The sequence below is a fragment of the Salvelinus namaycush genome, chromosome 37 (genome assembly GCF_016432855.1).
Source record: "Salvelinus namaycush isolate Seneca chromosome 37, SaNama_1.0, whole genome shotgun sequence".
Lineage (NCBI taxonomy): Eukaryota > Metazoa > Chordata > Actinopteri > Salmoniformes > Salmonidae > Salvelinus > Salvelinus namaycush.
The window spans coordinates 16,696,183-16,713,849 of NC_052343.1; the positions used below are offsets into that span (position 1 = coordinate 16,696,183).

Consider the following 17,667-nt stretch of genomic DNA (forward strand, 5'->3'; position numbering starts at 1 on the left):
GTCCATGAAGTCCTCTCTCTCTAGCTCCTCTCACAGCAGTCCATGAAGTCCTCTCTCTCTAGCTCCTCTCAATAGAATAAGGAATTCACCTACCAATCAGACATGAATCTATTTCGTTTTTTCCTGCTTCCTGTCTCTCTCTGTATCATAGGTCATGAATTCACCACCAAGGCCCAGAAGACCTTTGAAAGGTTGAGTTTCCGTAAGGCCAGTTCTGGTGTGTACCGTACCATGGTGTTTGCAGCCGAAGGAACCACTCTGACCGACGTCCATCGTTTCTGTCAGGACGAGTGTATCCGGAACGCCTGCTGTGATGGCTTCATCCTCAACCAGAACGTTCTCAACGGAGGTAAAAGCCTGTAGCCTGAGTGCCAGTCTGTTTGTGCTAGCATGCCCAACTCCTTGTCATGCCAAGACATCAATGAAGTGGACAAGAGCACAAATGGACCGAGCTAAAAAGGCTGTGTCATATGTGAAGACAGAATCCAGAACCACGTTGTGTGATGCTGCTTAGTGAGGAAGCTCATACACTTATTGAATCTTAGCCAATTTCCAATAGGTTGGATATGTAAGCAATAAGGCCTGAGAGGGTGTGGTATATGGCCAATATAACACGGCTATGGGCTGTTTAACCTTTATTTATTTAACCTTTATTTAACTAGGCAAGTCAGTTAAGAACAAATTCTTATCTACAATGACGGCCTACACCGACCAAACCCGAACGACGCTGGGCCAATTGTGCGCCGCCTATGGGACTCCCAATCACGGCCGGATGTGATACAACCTGGAATTGAACCAGGGACTGTAGTGACGCCTCTTGCACTGAGATACAGTGCCTTAGACCGCCGCGTCACTCGGGAGCCCTGAGATACAGCCCTTAGACGGGGCGGCAGCGTAGCCTAGTGGTTAGAGCGTTGGACTAGTAACCGAAAGGTTGTAAGATCGAATCCCCGAGCTGACTAGGTACAAATCTGTCGTTCTGCCCCTGAACAAGGCAGTTTAACCCACTGTTCCTAGGCCGTCATTGAAAATAAGAATTTGTTCTTAACTGACTTGCCTAGTAAAAATAAAGGTAAAATAAAAAAATATCACAAACTCCCGAGGTGCCTTATTGCTATTATAAACAGGTTACCTACTTAATTAGAGCAGTACAAATAAATATTTTTTCATACCCATGATATATGGTCTAATATACCACGGCTTTCAGCCAATCAGCATTCAGGGCTCGAACCACCCAGTTTATAAAAACCAATGCACATCCTGAACCAATGTAAATCTCAATATATTATATTTTATTATCATTGATGAGCAATTAAATTCTTGAAATCTCCCCCTCCTCTCTCTCTCTCGCTCTCTCTCTCGATCATTCTCTCTCTCTTTCTCTCTCTCTGTCTCTCTCTGTCCGTCCAGGTACCATTATGTGTGGTCTGCTGAGCTATCCAGACATGTTGCTATGCAGTGAGGCAGACTGGGACGTGTCTGGCCTGGCCAAGGCTAACAGGATCTGTGGGGCTGGACTCACCTACAACAAACTGCAGAAACAGTTCATCTTTAACTTTGGAGGACAAGACTTCACCATCAGTAAGAATATCTACCTAGACTATTACCGTACATTTAAGGACAGTTTCCCAGACACAGATTAAACCTAGTCCTGGACTTAAAAGCTCAATTAAGGATCTCCATTGGAAATATTTTGGGGTCAAAGACGAGGCTGAAATTGTGTCCAGGAAACCTGCCTGTACAGTATAGGTGGAATAGATGATGATACTATACTCTGTAACTAAGTGGTTATGAAGTGTTACTCTACTCTGTAACTAAGGGGTTATGAAGTGTTACTCTGTAACTAAGTGGTTATGAAGTGTTACTCTACTCTGTAACTAAGGGGTTATGAAGTGTTACTCTGTAACTAAGTGGTTATGAAGTGTTACTCTACTCTGTAACTTAGTGGTTATGAAGTGTTACTCTACTCTGTAACTTAGTGGTTATGAAGTGTTACTCTGTAACTGAGTGGTTATGAAGTGTTACTCTACTCTGTAACTAAGTGGTTATGAAGTGTTACTCTACTCTGTAACTTAGTGGTTATGAAGTGTTACTCTGTAACTAAGTGGTTATGAAGTGTTACTCTGTAACTAAGTGGTTATGAAGTGTTACTCTACTCTGTAACTGAGTGGTTATGAAGTATTACTCTGCTCTGTAACTAAGTGGTTATGAAGTGTTACTCTACTCTGTAACTGAGTGGTTATGAAGTGTTACTCTGTAACTAAGTGGTTATGAAGTGTTACTCTACTCTGTAACTTAGTGTTTATGAAGTGTTACTCTACTCTGTAACTGAGTGGTTATGAAGTGTTACTTTGTAACTAAGTGGTTATGAAGTGTTACTCTACTCTGTAACTAAGTGGTTATGAAGTGTTACTCTGTAACTAAGTGGTTATGAAGTGTTACTCTACTCTGTAACTGAGTGGTTATGAAGTGTTACTCTAACTTAGTGGTTATGAAGTGTTACTCTGTAACTGAGTGGTTATGAAGTGTTACTCTACTCTGTAACTAAGTGGTTATGGAGTGTTACTCTACTCTGTAACTTAGTGGTTATGAAGTGTTACTCTACTCTGAGTGGTTATGAAGTGTTACTTTGTAACTAAGTGGTTATGAAGTGTTACTCTAACTTAGTGGTTATGAAGTGTTACTCTGTAACTGAGTGGTTATGAAGTGTTACTCTACTCTGTATCTAAGTGGTTATGAAGTGTTACTCTACTCTGTAACTAAGTGGTTATGGAGTGTTACTCTACTCTGTAACTTAGTGGTTATGAAGTGTTACTCTACTCTAACTGAGTGGTTATGAAGTGTTACTTTGTAACTAAGTGGTTATGAAGTGTTACTCTACTCTGTAACTGAGTGGTTATGAAGTGTTACTCTACTCTGTATCTAAGTGGTTATGAAGTGTTACTCTGTAACTAAGTGGTTATGAAGTGTTACTGTACTCTGTAACTAAGTGGTTATGAAGTGTTACTCTACTCTGTAACTAAGGGGTTATGAAGTGTTACTCTACTCTGTATCTAAGTGGTTATGAAGTGTTACTCTGTAACTAAGTGGTTATGAAGTGTTACTCTGTAACTTAGTGGTTATGAAGTGTTACTCTGTAACTAAGTGGTTATGAAGTGTTACTCTACTCTGTAACTGAGTGGTTATGAAGTGTTACTCTACAACTTAGTGGTTATGAAGTGTTACTCTGTAACTTAGTGGTTATGAAGTGATGAAATGGTCAGTATGTTTCTCTCACAGCTGATACAGCTCTGCCAACATCAAGCAAGAACAAAACTGACTACCAGGCCACCATTATTGGGTTCCAAGGCATTTACCTCTGGAAAGGTATTGTACATGTAATTCCTTATGCAGATGTATAAAACAATGTACTTCTGAATAAACATTACTGGCTTGTCTTGACTTATCTTTCTCACATGCTAAAATGATCCATCTTTTAGAGTCTGACATGACCACTCGTCCCAAGACCTCCCCAGCCTGTAGCAGTGTCCTCCCACAACAAGCCCCCAGAGTCGTTCTGTCGGGTTCGTTTAGCCTTCTTAATTCTCCTTTTACTAGGGGCCAAAACCTAAACCAACTGTTTCTTACGCTGTACCTCATTCTGTCACGTCCCACAGATGCAGTGAAGGAGACGTTTGTGGCCCTGGACAGCAGTGCTGTTGTTGTGGACTCTGAACGGGACGTCCCCAGCCTGCAATACTGGATCTTCAAACATCAGTTCTCTGCACAGGAGGCTCAGCTGTGGTGTCTGAAACGTAGGATATACACTGCTCAAAAAAATAAAGGGAACACTTAAACAACACAATGTAACTCCAAGTCAATCACACTTCTGTGAAATCAAACTGTCCACTTAGGAAGCAACACTGATTGACAATAAATTCCACATGCTGTTGTGCAAATGGAATAGAAAACAGGTGGAAATTATAGGCAATTATCAAGACACCCCGAATAAAGGAGTGGTTCTGCAGGTGGTGACCACAGACCACTTCTCAGTTCCTATGCTTCCTGGCTGATGTTTTGGTCACTTTTGAATGCTGGCGGTGCTTTCACTCTAGTGGTAGCATGAGACGGAGTCTACAACCCACACAAGTGGCTCAGGTAGTGCAGCTCATCCAGGATGGCACATCAATGCGAGCTGTGGCAAGAAGGTTTGCTGTGTCTGTCAGCGTAGTGTCCAGAGCATGGAGGCGCTACCAGGAGACAGGCCAGTACATCAGGAGACGTGGAGGAGGCCGTAGGAGGGCAACAACCCAGCAGCAGGACCGCTACCTCCGCCTTTGTGCAAGGAGGAGCAGGAGGAGCACTGCCAGAGCCCTGCAAAATGACCTCCAACAGGCCACAAATGTGCATGTGTCTGCTCAAACGGTCAGAAACAGACTCCATGAGGGTGGTATGAGGGCCCGACGTCCACAGGTGGGGGTTGTGCTTACAGCCCAACACCGTGCAGGACGTTTGGCATTTGCCAGAGAACACCAAGATTGGAAAATTCGCCACTGGCGCCCTGTGCTCTTCACAGATGAAAGCAGGTTCACACGCACATGTGACAGACGTGACAGAGTCTGGAGACGCCGTGGAGAACGTTCTGCTGCCTGCAACATCCTCCAGCATGACCGGTTTGGCGGTGGGTCAGTCATGGTGTGGGGTGGCATTTCTTTGGGGGGCCGCACTGCCCTCCATCTGCTCGCCAGAGGTAGCCTGACTGCCATTAGGTACCGAGATGAGATCCTCAGACCCCTTGTGAGACCATATGCTGGCCCTGGGTTGGCCCTGGGTTCCTCCTAATGCAAGATAATGCTAGACCTCATGTGGCTGGAGTGTGTCAGCAGTTCCTGCAAGAGGAAGGCATTGATGCTATGGATTGGCCCGCCCGTTCCCCAGACCTGAATCCAATTAAGCACATCTGGGACATCATGTCTCTCTCCATCCACCAACGCCACGTTGCACCACAGACTGTCCAGGAGTTGGCGGATGCTTTAGTCCAGGTCTGGGAGGAGATCCCTCAGGAGACCATCCGCCACCTCATCAGGAGCATGTCCAGGCGTTGTAGGGAGGTCATACAGGCCACACACACTACTGAGCTTCATTTTGACTTGTTTTAAGGACATTACATCAAAGTTGGATCAGCCTGTAGTGTGGTTTTCCAGTTTAATTTTGAGTGTGACTCCAAATCCAGACCTCCATGGGTTGATAAATTTGATTTCCATTGATAATTTTTGTGTGATTTTGTTGTCAGCACATTCAACTATTTAAAGAAAAAAGTATTTAATAAGAATATTTCATGCATTCAGATCTAGAATGTGTTACTTTAGTGTTCCCTTAATTTTTTTGAGCAGTGTATCAGCTTCATGTCTTGCCTTTTTCAAAAGCTATTCACCTTGAGTCTCATACACTGAATATTTTAGTTGTTTCTCACTACTGTCACATAGCACTCATATAATGTGTGTTTCAGGTGTCCTCTGTGTGTTTCAGGGGTTCTCTGTGTGTTACAGGTGTCCTCTGTGTGTTACAGGTGTCCTCTGTGTGTTTCAGGTGTCCTCTGTGTGTTACAGGTGTCCTCTGTGTGTTACAGGTGTCCTCTGTGTGTTACAGGTGTCCTCTGTGTGTTTCAGGTGTCCTCTGTGTGTTACAGGTGTCCTCTGTGTGTTGCAGGTGTCCTCTGTGTGTTTCAGGTGTCCTCTGTGTGTTACAGGTGTCCTCTGTGTGTTTCAGGTGTCCTCTGTGTGTTTCAGGTGTCCTCTGTGTGTTTCAGGTGTCCTCTGTGTGTTTCAGGTGACCTCTGTGTGTTTCAGGTGTCCTCTGTGTGTTTCAGGTGTCCTCTGTGTGTTACAGGTGTCCTCTGTGTGTTTCAGGTGTCCTCTGTGTGTTTCAGGTGTCCTCTGTGTGTTACAGGTGTCCTCTGTGTGTTACAGGTGTCCTCTGTGTGTTTCAGGTGTCCTCTGTGTGCTACAGGTGTTCTCTGTGTGTTTCAGGTGTCCTCTGTGTGTTTCAGGTGTCCTCTGTGTGTTTCAGGTGTCCTCTGTGTGTTTCAGGTGTCCTCTGTGTGTTACAGGTGTCCTCTGTGTGTTTCAGGTGTCCTCTGTGTGCTACAGGTGTTCTCTGTGTGTTTCAGGTGTCCTCTGTGTGTTTCAGGTGTCCTCTGTGTGTTTCAGGTGTCCTCTGTGTGTTTCAGGTGTCCTCTGTGTGTTACAGGTGTCCTCTGTGTGTTTCAGGTGTCCTCTGTGTGCTACAGGTGTTCTCTGTGTGTTTCAGGTGTTCTTTGTGTGTTTCAGGTGTCCTCTGTGTGCTACAGGTGTCCTCTGTGTGTTTCAGGTGTCCTCTGTGTGTTTCAGGTGTCCTCTGTGTGTTTCAGGTGTTCTCTGTGTGTTTCAGGTGTTCTCTGTTTGTTTCAGGTGTCCTCTGTGTGTTTCAGGTGTGTTTCAGGTGTCCTCTGTGTATTTCATGGGTTCTCTGTGTGTTTCAGGCTGTGAGGAGGAGGAGCTGTGCCACGTGGCTGATGTGAGAGATGAGAGCTCAGGGTACTTTACCTGCGCCCTGTACCCAGACACTCAGGTGTGTGGGGCCTACGACAAACCCCTGAGACAGGCCTGCAGCCCTGTGCTCCCCCAGCAACCCCACACCGCTCACACCAAGAAGGGTGAGTCTTTAACTCCAGCAACCCCACACCTCACACACCAAGAAGGGTGAGTCTTTAACTCCAGCAACCCCACACCTCACACACCAAGAAGGGTGAGTCTTTAACTCCAGCAACCCCACACCTCACACACCAAGAAGGGTGAGTCTTTAACTCCAGCAACCCCACACCTCACACACCAAGAAGGGTGAGTCTTTAACTGCAGCAACCCCACACCTCACACACCAAGAAGGGTGAGTCTTTAACTCCAGCAACCCCACACCTCACACACCAAGAAGGGTGAGTCTTTAACTCCAGCAACCCCACACCACTCACACCAAGAAGGGTGAGTCTTTAACTCCAGCAACCCCACACCTCACACACCAAGAAGGGTGAGTCTTTAACTCCAGCAACCCCACACCACTCACACCAAGAAGGGTGAGTCTTTAACTCCAGCAACCCCACACCTCACACACCAAGAAGGGTGAGTCTATAACTCCAGCAACCCCACACCACTCACACCAAGAAGGGTGAGTCTTTAACTCCAGCAACCCCACACCTCACACACCAAGAAGGGTGAGTCTTTAACTCCAGCAACCCCACACCACTCACACCAAGAAGGGTGAGTCTTTAACTCCAGCAACCCCACACCTCACACACCAAGAAGGGTGAGTCTATAACTCCAGCAACCCCACACCGCTCACACCAAGAACGTTGAGTCCACAGAGTCCTATTAAAGTTCTATATATAATTCTATGGTAGAGGTATTTATACTGTACATATGGGTTAAGGGAGGTTACCCTGAAAGGAAATGAATGGTTAGTTTAAGAGCCTTAAGAACATTTAGACAAATGACTCACTGTCACTTTATTTACCCAGTTATAAAAACAGCTATGGACTTGATATACCACACAAGTTATTATCAATCCAAACTGTTATCAATCATCTGAACATGAAGCCCAGCCATCACTAGTGTTGTCTTCCCTTCCTCCCTCTACTTCATAGTGACTGGCCCAGCCATCACTAGTGTTGTCTTCCCTTCCTCCCTCTACTTCATACTGACTGGCCCAGCCATCACTAGTGTTGTCTTCCCTTCCTCCCTCTACTTCATAATGACTGGCCCAGCCATCACTAGTGTTGTCTTCCCTTCCTCCCTCTACTTCATAATGACTGGCCCAGCCGTCACTAGTGTTGTCTTCCCTTCCTCCCTCTACTTCATAATGACTGGCCCAGCCATCACTAGTGTTGTCTTCCCTTCCTCCCTCTACTTTATAATGACTGGCCTAGCCATCACTAGTGTTGTCTTCCCTTCCTCCCTCTACTTCATAATGACTGGCCCAGCCATCACTAGTGTTGTCTTCCCTTCCTCCCTCTACTTTATAATGACTGGCCCAGCCATCACTAGTGTTGTCTTCCCTTCCTCCCTCTACTTCATAATGACTGGCCCAGCCATCACTAGTGTTGTCTTCCCTTCCTCCCTCTACTTTATAATGACTGGCCCAGCCATCACTAGTGTTGTCTTCCCTTCCTCCCTCTACTTCATAATGACTGGCCCAGCCATCACTAGTGTTGTCTTCCCATCCTCCCTCTACTTCATAATGACTGGCCCAGCCATCACTAGTGTTGTCTTCCCTTCCTCCCTCTACTTCATAATGACTGGCCCAGCCATCACTAGTGTTGTCTTCCCTTCCTCCCTCTACTTCATAATGACTGGCCCAGCCATCACTAGTGTTGTCTTCCCATCCTCTCTCTACTTTATAATGACTGGCCCAGCCATCACTAGTGTTGTCTTCCCTTCCTCCCTCTACTTCATAATGACTGGCCCAGCCATCACTAGTGTTGTCTTCCCTTCCTCCCTCTACTTCACACTGACTGGCCCAGCCATCACTAGTGTTGTCTTCCCTTCCTCCCTCTACTTCATAATGACTGGCCCAGCCATCACTAGTGTTGTCTTCCCTTCCTCCCTCTACTTTATAATGACTGGCCCAGCCATCACTAGTGTTGTCTTCCCTTCCTCCCTCTACTTCATAATGACTGGCCCAGCCATCACTAGTGTTGTCTTCCCTTCCTCCCTCTACTTTATAATGACTGGCCCAGCCATCACTAGTGTTGTCTTCCCTTCCTCCCTCTACTTCATAATGACTGGCCCAGCCATCACTAGTGTTGTCTTCCCTTCCTCCCTCTACTTCATAATGACTGGCCCAGCCATCACTAGTGTTGTCTTCCCTTCCTCCCTCTACTTCATAATGACTGGCCCAGCCATCACTAGTGTTGTCTTCCCTTCCTCCCTCTACTTCATAATGACTGGCCCAGCCATCACTAGTGTTGTCTTCCCATCCTCTCTCTACTTTATAATGACTGGCCCAGCCATCACTAGTGTTGTCTTCCCTTCCTCCCTCTACTTCATAATGACTGGCCCAGCCATCACTAGTGTTGTCTTCCCTTCCTCCCTCTACTTCACACTGACTGGCCCAGCCATCACTAGTGTTGTCTTCCCTTCCTCCCTCTACTTCATAATGACTGGCCCAGCCATCACTAGTGTTGTCTTCCCTTCCTCCCTCTACTTTATAATGACTGGCCCAGCCATCACTAGTGTTGTCTTCCCTTCCTCCCTCTACTTCATAATGACTGGCCCAGCCATCACTAGTGTTGTCTTCCCTTCCTCCCTCTACTTTATAATGACTGGCCCAGCCATCACTAGTGTTGTCTTCCCTTCCTCCCTCTACTTCATAATGACTGGCCCAGCCATCACTAGTGTTGTCTTCCCTTCCTCCCTCTACTTCATAATGACTGGCCCAGCCATCACTAGTGTTGTCTTCCCTTCCTCCCTCTACTTCATAATGACTGGCCCAGCCATCACTAGTGTTGTCTTCCCTTCCTCCCTCTACTTCATACTGACTGGCCCAGCCATCACTAGTGTTGTCTTCCCTTCCTCCCTCTACTTTATAATGACTGGCCCAGCCATCACTAGTGTTGTCTTCCCTTCCTCCCTCTACTTCATAATGACTGGCCCAGCCGTCACTAGTGTTGTCTTCCCTTCCTCCCTCTACTTCATAATGACTGGCCCAGCCATCACTAGTGTTGTCTTCCCTTCCTCCCTCTACTTCATAATGACTGGCCCAGCCATCACTAGTGTTGTCTTCCCTTCCTCCCTCTACTTCATAATGACTGGCCCAGCCATCACTAGTGTTGTCTTCCCTTCCTCCCTCTACTTCATAATGACTGGCCCAGCCATCACTAGTGTTGTCTTCCCTTCCTCCCTCTACTTCATAATGACTGGCCCAGCCATCACTAGTGTTGTCTTCCCTTCCTCCCTCTACTTCATAATGACTGGCCCAGCCATCACTAGTGTTGTCTTCCCTTCCTCCCTCTACTTCATAATGACTGGCCCAGCCATCACTAGTGTTGTCTTCCCTTCCTCCCTCTACTTCATAATGACTGGCCCAGCCATCACTAGTGTTGTCTTCCCTTCCTCCCTCTACTTCATAATGACTGGCCCAGCCATCACTAGTGTTGTCTTCCCTTCCTCCCTCTACTTCATAATGACTGATGAAGTTGGGAATCCCAGCAGCCTCGCTGTTTGTGATTCTAGGCTTGTTTTGGTCTTGTTGTTCCTAGCAACAGGTCAACAAGGCTGTATATCAGAAGTTAGGACGACTGCCACTGCTTGGCTCTGCGTGGCTCCCAAAATGTCACCCTATTCCCTATATAGTGCACTATTTTACCCTAATATACATCCCTAATGAAACCCTATTCCCTATATAGTGCACTACCTTTGACTAGATCCCTATGGGTCCTAGTCAAAAGTACCACACTGTAAAGGGAATAGGGTGCCATTTTGGGACCAGCTCTTAGAAGAGGGAACAGAGAGGATGTATTTAGATCGGGGAGATCACGCTTATTTAGCCAGCGTCCCAAATGGCACCCTATTCCCTATTTAATAGTGCACTACTTTTGACCTGGGCTCATTAAAAGTACTGCATTATGTAGGGAATAGGGTGCCATTTGGGGAGCAGCTCTGCGGGTTGGGAAAGTAGACCTGTGAGTAATGTCGGTGGCGTGATCCTGCTCTTGCTCAAATGACAGCAGGCTTCTTTTCCAAGGTGACACAAACCAGGGTGTCCATTTAGCTGCTGTTGAAAAGAACCGCTCTCCTCTGTTGTGATACTATCTCGTGCTTTTATCTCTCAGCTTGTGTTAATTGGCAAGAGTTTTTTTTTTTAAAGACCGTTTTGAATGTTTCCTGTCTGTGTTTATGTGCGTAGTGCATACCCCTGACATAGTACCACTGACTTCTTCAGAATTCTCTGTGTTTTTAGTATGTTGTGCCATGAGTGAGTTAGTCGTCTGTGTCAGATGCTGTGATTCAAATGGCACTCTATTCCCTATGTAGTGCACTACTTTTGACCAGAGCCCTATGGTCATTTCTGGACACATCCAATGGTCCTACTGGTGGTCACAGCTAACCTGAGTGTCACGTTAAGTTCAATACAGCTCTCTGAAGAGCATCTGCTTTTTCTCTTTCGCTCTCTCTCTCTCCACCTCTCTCCCTCCCCCTCTCTCCCTTTCCCTCCCCCTCTCTCCCTCCCTCCCTTTCCCTGCCCCTCTCTCCCTCTCCCTCCCCTTCCCTCTTTCCCTCCCCCTCTCTCCCTCTCCCTCCCCTTCCCTCTTTCCCTCCCCCTCTCTCCCTTTCCCTCCCCCTCTCTCCCTTTCCCTCCCCTTCTCCCTCCCCCTCTCTCCCTTTCCCTCCCCCTCTCTCCCTTTCCCTCCCCTTCCCTCTTTCCCTCTCTCTCTCCCTCCGCTTCTCTCTTTCCCCTTCTTTCTCCCTCCCCTTCTCTCTTTCCCCTTCTCTCTCCCGCCCCTTCTCCCTTTCCCTCTCTCCCTTTCCCTCTCTCCCTTTCCCTCCCATTCTCCCTTTCCCTATATCCCTCTCCCTTTCCCTCTCTCCCTTTCCCTCCCCCTCTCTCCCTCCCTCCCCCTCTCTCTCCCTTTCCCTCTCTCCCTTTCCCTCTCTCCCTCCCTCTCTCCCTCCCTCCCCTTCTCTCCCTTTCCCTACCCCTCTCTCCATCCCTCCCCCTCTCTCTCCCTCTCTCCCTTTCCCTCTCTCTCTCCCTCCCCCTCTCCCTTTCCCTCCCCATCTCTCTCTCCCTCCCCCTCTCTCCCTTTCCCTCCCCCTCTCTCCCTCCCCCTCTCTCTCTCCCTTTCCATCCCCTTCTCCATTTCCCTCCCCTTCTCTCTCTGCTGTCAGACTATTCATTTGCCTGTAACCCAGAGCTCTTGTTATTTTTATCCTGATCTTCACAGCAGCAGTGAAACAGAATGATCCTTGTTGTGGATTAATACAAACCATATGATATTCAGCTGGGTGGCATGTCTTTCTGAATGGTGCTTTGTGTGCGTCTGTTGTATTGAAAACAGCTAGCTAGCTCAGTAGTATCTTTACCTTAATAAAACGTGTTTAATATGCTTGCTGAGGCAGGTGGAGGTTTCCTCATTAACATGACTCTGTGGAACCAGTGACTGTCTGTGACATCATTATAAAGAACCCTTTGATATCTGCAGGGGAACATACCCACTGCAACTCAGCACTGGAAGAGGACCATTATTACACACACACACACACACACACACACACACACACACACACACACACTCACACACACACACACTCTCCTCTCACGGCCCAAAACAATTGCACCCTTGTTAACTCCAGCAGCAGATGTACCACTAGCTGATGGGCTAAAAGGCCAATCAAATCTCTTGCCAAAGCCGACGGCCCCAAAGGCTTTCCAGGAACTGAGTGTAGATGAACATGCGTTGTTTGCAATGACTTAGAAAGTTCTTCATCCAATTAATATATTCTGTTATGACAGCTGTATGTAATCTCTACTGCTCTTAAAGATCTCTGAACACTGACAGATTTTGTTATGACAGCTGTATGTAATCTCTACTGCTCTTAAAGATCTCTGAACACAGACAGATTATGTTATGACAGCAGCATGTAATCTCTACTGCTCTTAAAGATCTCTGAACACAGACAGATTTTGTTATGACAGCAGCATGTAATCTCTACTGCTCTTAAAGATCTCTGAACACAGACACATTCTGTTATGACTTCAACAAGGGCTATCCCATCTCCTCTTTACTACTGACCTCTGTCTGCACATGCTTTATGACTTCTCTACAGGTGTGTCTGTATCATTATAGAGCTTGTCTACAGGTCTGTCTGTCTGTCATAGAGCTTCTCTACAGGTCTGTCTGTATCATTATAGAGCTTCTCTACAGGTCTGTCTGTCATAGAGCTGCTCTACAGGTCTGTCTGTATCATCATAGAGCTTCTCTACAGGTCTGTCTGTATCATTATAGAGCTTCTCTACAGGTCTGTCTGTCTGTCTGTCTGTCTGTCATAGAGCTTCTCTACAGGTCTGTCTGTCTGTCTGTCATAGAGCTTCTCTACAGGTCTGTCTGTCTGTCATAGAGCTTCTCTACAGGTCTGTCTGTATCATTATAGAGCTTCTCTACAGTCCTGTCTGTATCATTATAGAGCTTCTCTACAGGTCTGTCTGTATCATTATAGAGCTTCTCTACAGGTCTGTCTGTATCATCATAGAGCTTCTCTACAGGTCTGTCTGTATCATCATAGAGCTTCTCTACAGGTCTGTCTGTATCATCATAGAGCTTCTCTACAGGTCTGTATCATCATAGAGCTTCTCTACAGGTCTGTGTCATTATAGAGCTTCTCTACAAGTCTGTCTGTCTGTCATAGAGCTTCTCTACAGGTCTGTCTGTCTGTATCATCATAGAGCTTCTCTACAGGTCTGTCTGTATCATCATAGAGCTTCTCTACAGGTCTGTCTGTATCATCATAGAGCTTCTCTACAGGTCTGTCTGTATTATCATAGAGCTTCTCTACAGGTCTGTCTGTGTTATCATAGAGCTTCTCTACAGGTCTGTCTGTATCATTATAGAGCTTCTCTACAGGTCTGTCTGTATCATCATAGAGCTTCTCTACAGGTCTGTCTGTATCATCATAGAGCTTCTCTACAGGTCTGTCTGTATCATCATAGAGCTTCTCTACAGGTCTGTCTGTATCATCATAGAGCTCTAAGCACTCTGATAGTAGAACATGTTTTAACACTGCTGCTGTCCTTCCACAGTCCAGGAACTAACTCTACCCAGACTGACACAGTGGATTACACTCAACACTCTAGTCCAGGAACTAACTCTACCCAGACTGACACCGTGGATTACACTCAACACTCTAGTCCAGTGAACTAACTCTACCCAGACTGACACAGTGGATTACACTCAACACTCTAGTCCAGTGAACTAACTCTACCCAGACGGACACAGTGGATTACACTCAACACTCTAGTCCAGTGAACTAACTCTACCCAGACGGACACAGTGGATTACACTCAACACTCTAGTCCAGTGAACTAACTCTACCCAGACGGACACAGTGGATTACACTCAACACTCTAGTCCAGTGAACTAACTCACCCAGACTGACACCGTGGATTACACTCAACACTCTAGTCCAGTGAACTAACTCTACCCAGACTGACACCGTGGATTACACTCAACACTCTAGTCCAGGAACTAACTCTACCCAGACTGACACAGTGGATTACACTCAACACTCTAGTCCAGTGAACTAACTCTACCCAGACTGACACCGTGGATTACACTCAACACTCTAGTCCAGTGAACTAACTCTACCCAGACTGACACCGTGGATTACACTCAACACTCTAGTCCAGGAACTAACTCTACCCAGACTGACACCGTGGATTACACTCAACATTCTAGTCCAGTGAACTAACTCTACCCAGACTGACACCGTGGATTACACTCAACACTCTAGTCCAGTGAACTAACTCTACCCAGACTGACACAGTGGATTACACTCAACACTCTAGTCCAGTGAACTAACTCTACCCAGACTGACACCGTGGATTACACTCAACACTCTAGTCCAGTGAACTAACTCTACCCAGACTGACACCGTGGATTACACTCAACACTCTAGTCCAGGAACTAACTCTACCCAGACTTACACCGTGGATTACACTCAACACTCTAGTCCAGTGAACTAACTCTACCCAGACTGACACCGTGGATTACACTCAACACTCTAGTCCAGGAACTAACTCTACCCAGACTGACACAGTGGATTACACTCAACACTCTAGTCCAGTGAACTAACTCTACCCAGACTGACACAGTGGATTACACTCAACATTCTAGTCCAGTGAACTAACTCTACCCAGATGGACACAGTGGATTACACTCAACACTCTAGTCCAGTGAACTAACTCTACCCAGACTGACACAGTGGATTACACTCAACACTCTAGTCCAGGAACTAACTCTACCCAGACTGACATAGTGGATTACACTCAACACTCTAGTCCAGTGAACTAACTCTACCCAGACTGACACAGTGGATTACACTCAACACTCTAGTCCAGGAACTAACTCTACCCAGACTGACACAGTGGATTACACTCAACACTCTAGTCCAGGAACTATCTCTACCCAGACTGACATAGTGGATTACACTCAACTCTAGTCCAGTGAACTAACTCTTCCCAGACTGACACCGTGGATTACACTCAACACTCTAGTCCAGTGAACTAACTCTACCCAGACTGACACCGTGGATTACACTCAACACTCTAGTCCAGGAACTAACTCTACCCAGACTGACATAGTGGATTACACTCAACACTCTAGTCCAGTGAACTAACTCTACCCAGACTAACACAGTGGATTACACTCAACACTCTAGTCCAGTGAACTAATCAAGTCCAGTGTCCTTTTTTCCCTCTCAAATACTTAAAAAAAAAAAAATGTCCAAACACAAGCAGTAAAGAGACTAACAGATGCTTGAGAGACTGGTGACTAGTTCCAGGAATACAAATGTCTTCTTTTTCTAAGCCTAGGTAGTTTTATTTAGTATCTCCGTAATGAGACGATGAATCACCTCAAGCAGGAGTCTAGACTTACCCATCACTAGAGCCACAGCGGGGAGGGTGAGGAAAGGAAAGGGGAATACCTAGTCAGTTGTCCAACTAAATGCCTTCAACTGAAATGTGTCTTCTGCATTTAACCCTCTGAATCAGAGAGGTGCGGGAGGGCCTGCCTTAATCGACATCCACGTCTTCGGGGAACAGTGGGTTAACTGCCTTGCTCAGGGGCAGAACGACAGATTTTTTACGTTGTCAGCTCGGGGATTCGATCCAGCAACCTTTCGGTTACTGGTCCGACGCTCTAACCACGAGGCTGCTAGAGGTGTGCATAATGATATATTGATACTGTCACTTCTCTCTCACTCTGAGGGGAGTCTGCTGCCGGTGTACCAGAGTCATTTATAGATGCAGACCAGATGGAAAATTAAATAAATTAATCCACTTGATTTTGAGGGACATGTTTTGCTACCTGTCACATGTAGTCTCTTAGCCACGGTAGTGGAGACTTTATCTAGTCAAGATCACATAATATTATCACAAGTACCCCCAACTCATCCCGTTTAACAGCAACCTGTTGTCTGTTGTTATTAGAGACATGTTGTACGTACAGAAAATGCCCACCAGACCAAAATGCTGGGCCTTATGGTAATGGGGTCAGTAACATATTGTCCAAAACTGTGCTTCCCTCTGTATAAAACTCATTTCCAAGCAGACAGCTAGTTACGTCTCTCCTTGATTTGCTCATTAAACCCTCGTTTCCTCTCATTAAAGGGTTCTGGGCTGTTGACATCGGGGCTGTTCAGACAGGAACAGGGCTCTCTCTGGGACATCCTGTACTTCAAGACCACAGCCAGATTCACTCAGACCCAGTAACCCTGGCCAGAGTACTGTACTGTAGCCCAGTCATAATGAACCATACTAGTTAGGGAAACATTGAGCTCCGTTAGACAGAGTCCATTCAGGCAAAGAGTACGACATTGTTCTTTCTGTTGGTGGAAAGTGATGTGCTGCAGGATGAGATCCCTGGTAGGTTCTTGGTCAGTATGTTGTAGTGATGTGCTGCAGGATGAGATCCCTGGTAGGTTCTTGGTCAGTATGTTGTAGTGATGTGCTGCAGGATGAGATCACTGGTAGGTTCTTGGTCAGTATGTTGTAGTGTGGTGCTGCAGGTGAGATCCCTGGTAGGTTCTTGGTCAGTATGTTGTAGTGTGGTGCTGCAGGATGAGATCCCTGGTAGGTTCTTGGTCAGTATGTTGTAGTGATGTGCTGCAGGATGAGATCCCTGGTAGGTTCTTGGTCAGTATGTTGTAGTGTGGTGCTGCAGGATGAGATCCCTGGTAGGTTCTTGGTCAGTATGTTGTAGTGTGGTGCTGCAGGAAGAGATCCCTGGTAGGTTCTTGGTCAGTATGTTGTAGTGTGGTGCTGCAATGATGAGATCCCTGGTAGGTTCTTGGTTAGTATGTTGTAGTATGGTGTTGCAGGATGAGATCCCTGGTAGGTTCTTGGTCAGTATGTTGTAGTGATGTGCTGCAGGAAGAGATCCCTGGTAGGTTCTTGGTCAGTATGTTGTAGAGATGTGCTGCAGGATGAGATCCCTGGTAGGTTCTTGGTCAGTATGTTGTAGTGATGTGCTGCAGGATGAGATCCCTGGTAGGTTCTTGGTCAGTATGTTGTAGTGATGTGCTGCAGGATGAGATCCCTGGTAGGTTCTTGGTCAGTGTGTTGTAGTGTGGTGCTGTAGTGCTTCTTCAACTTATCCCACTACCATATTATTTACTAGAATAATACATTAGCCTCTAAAACTTCATCAACTTCTCTCCATTAAAACAGCTGAAGGAAGCACACACAGTTTTTCTCCAGAAAAAATGACATTTTCTATGATTTCAGGAGCTCATTTGTGTTGTTCTGTCTGTTGTGTTTTAACAGTTGATCTGACTGGAAGCGTGGAGAGTTTTTACAGCCATGTTCCCTTTAAGAAGATGGTGTCTTATTCCGTCCGCAGCCGTGTCAACCTGAGTGCCAAGCCTATCACTGAGGGGTAAG

The 17,667-nt window shown here is 46.3% G+C and overlaps 1 protein-coding gene across 1 annotated transcript in view; it reads left to right on the forward strand.

Moving 5' to 3' along the window:
• The window catches only part of tg (thyroglobulin), a 77,999-nt gene that overhangs the window by 24,983 nt on the left and 35,349 nt on the right, over window positions 1–17,667 (forward strand). Inside the window, exons 28-34 of the mRNA XM_038977455.1 lie at window positions 152–349; window positions 1,411–1,581; window positions 3,280–3,366; window positions 3,480–3,563; window positions 3,663–3,794; window positions 6,500–6,673; window positions 17,551–17,662. Coding sequence (XP_038833383.1) covers window positions 152–349; window positions 1,411–1,581; window positions 3,280–3,366; window positions 3,480–3,563; window positions 3,663–3,794; window positions 6,500–6,673; window positions 17,551–17,662 — 958 coding nt within the window. The remainder of the gene's footprint in view (window positions 1–151; window positions 350–1,410; window positions 1,582–3,279; window positions 3,367–3,479; window positions 3,564–3,662; window positions 3,795–6,499; window positions 6,674–17,550; window positions 17,663–17,667) is intronic.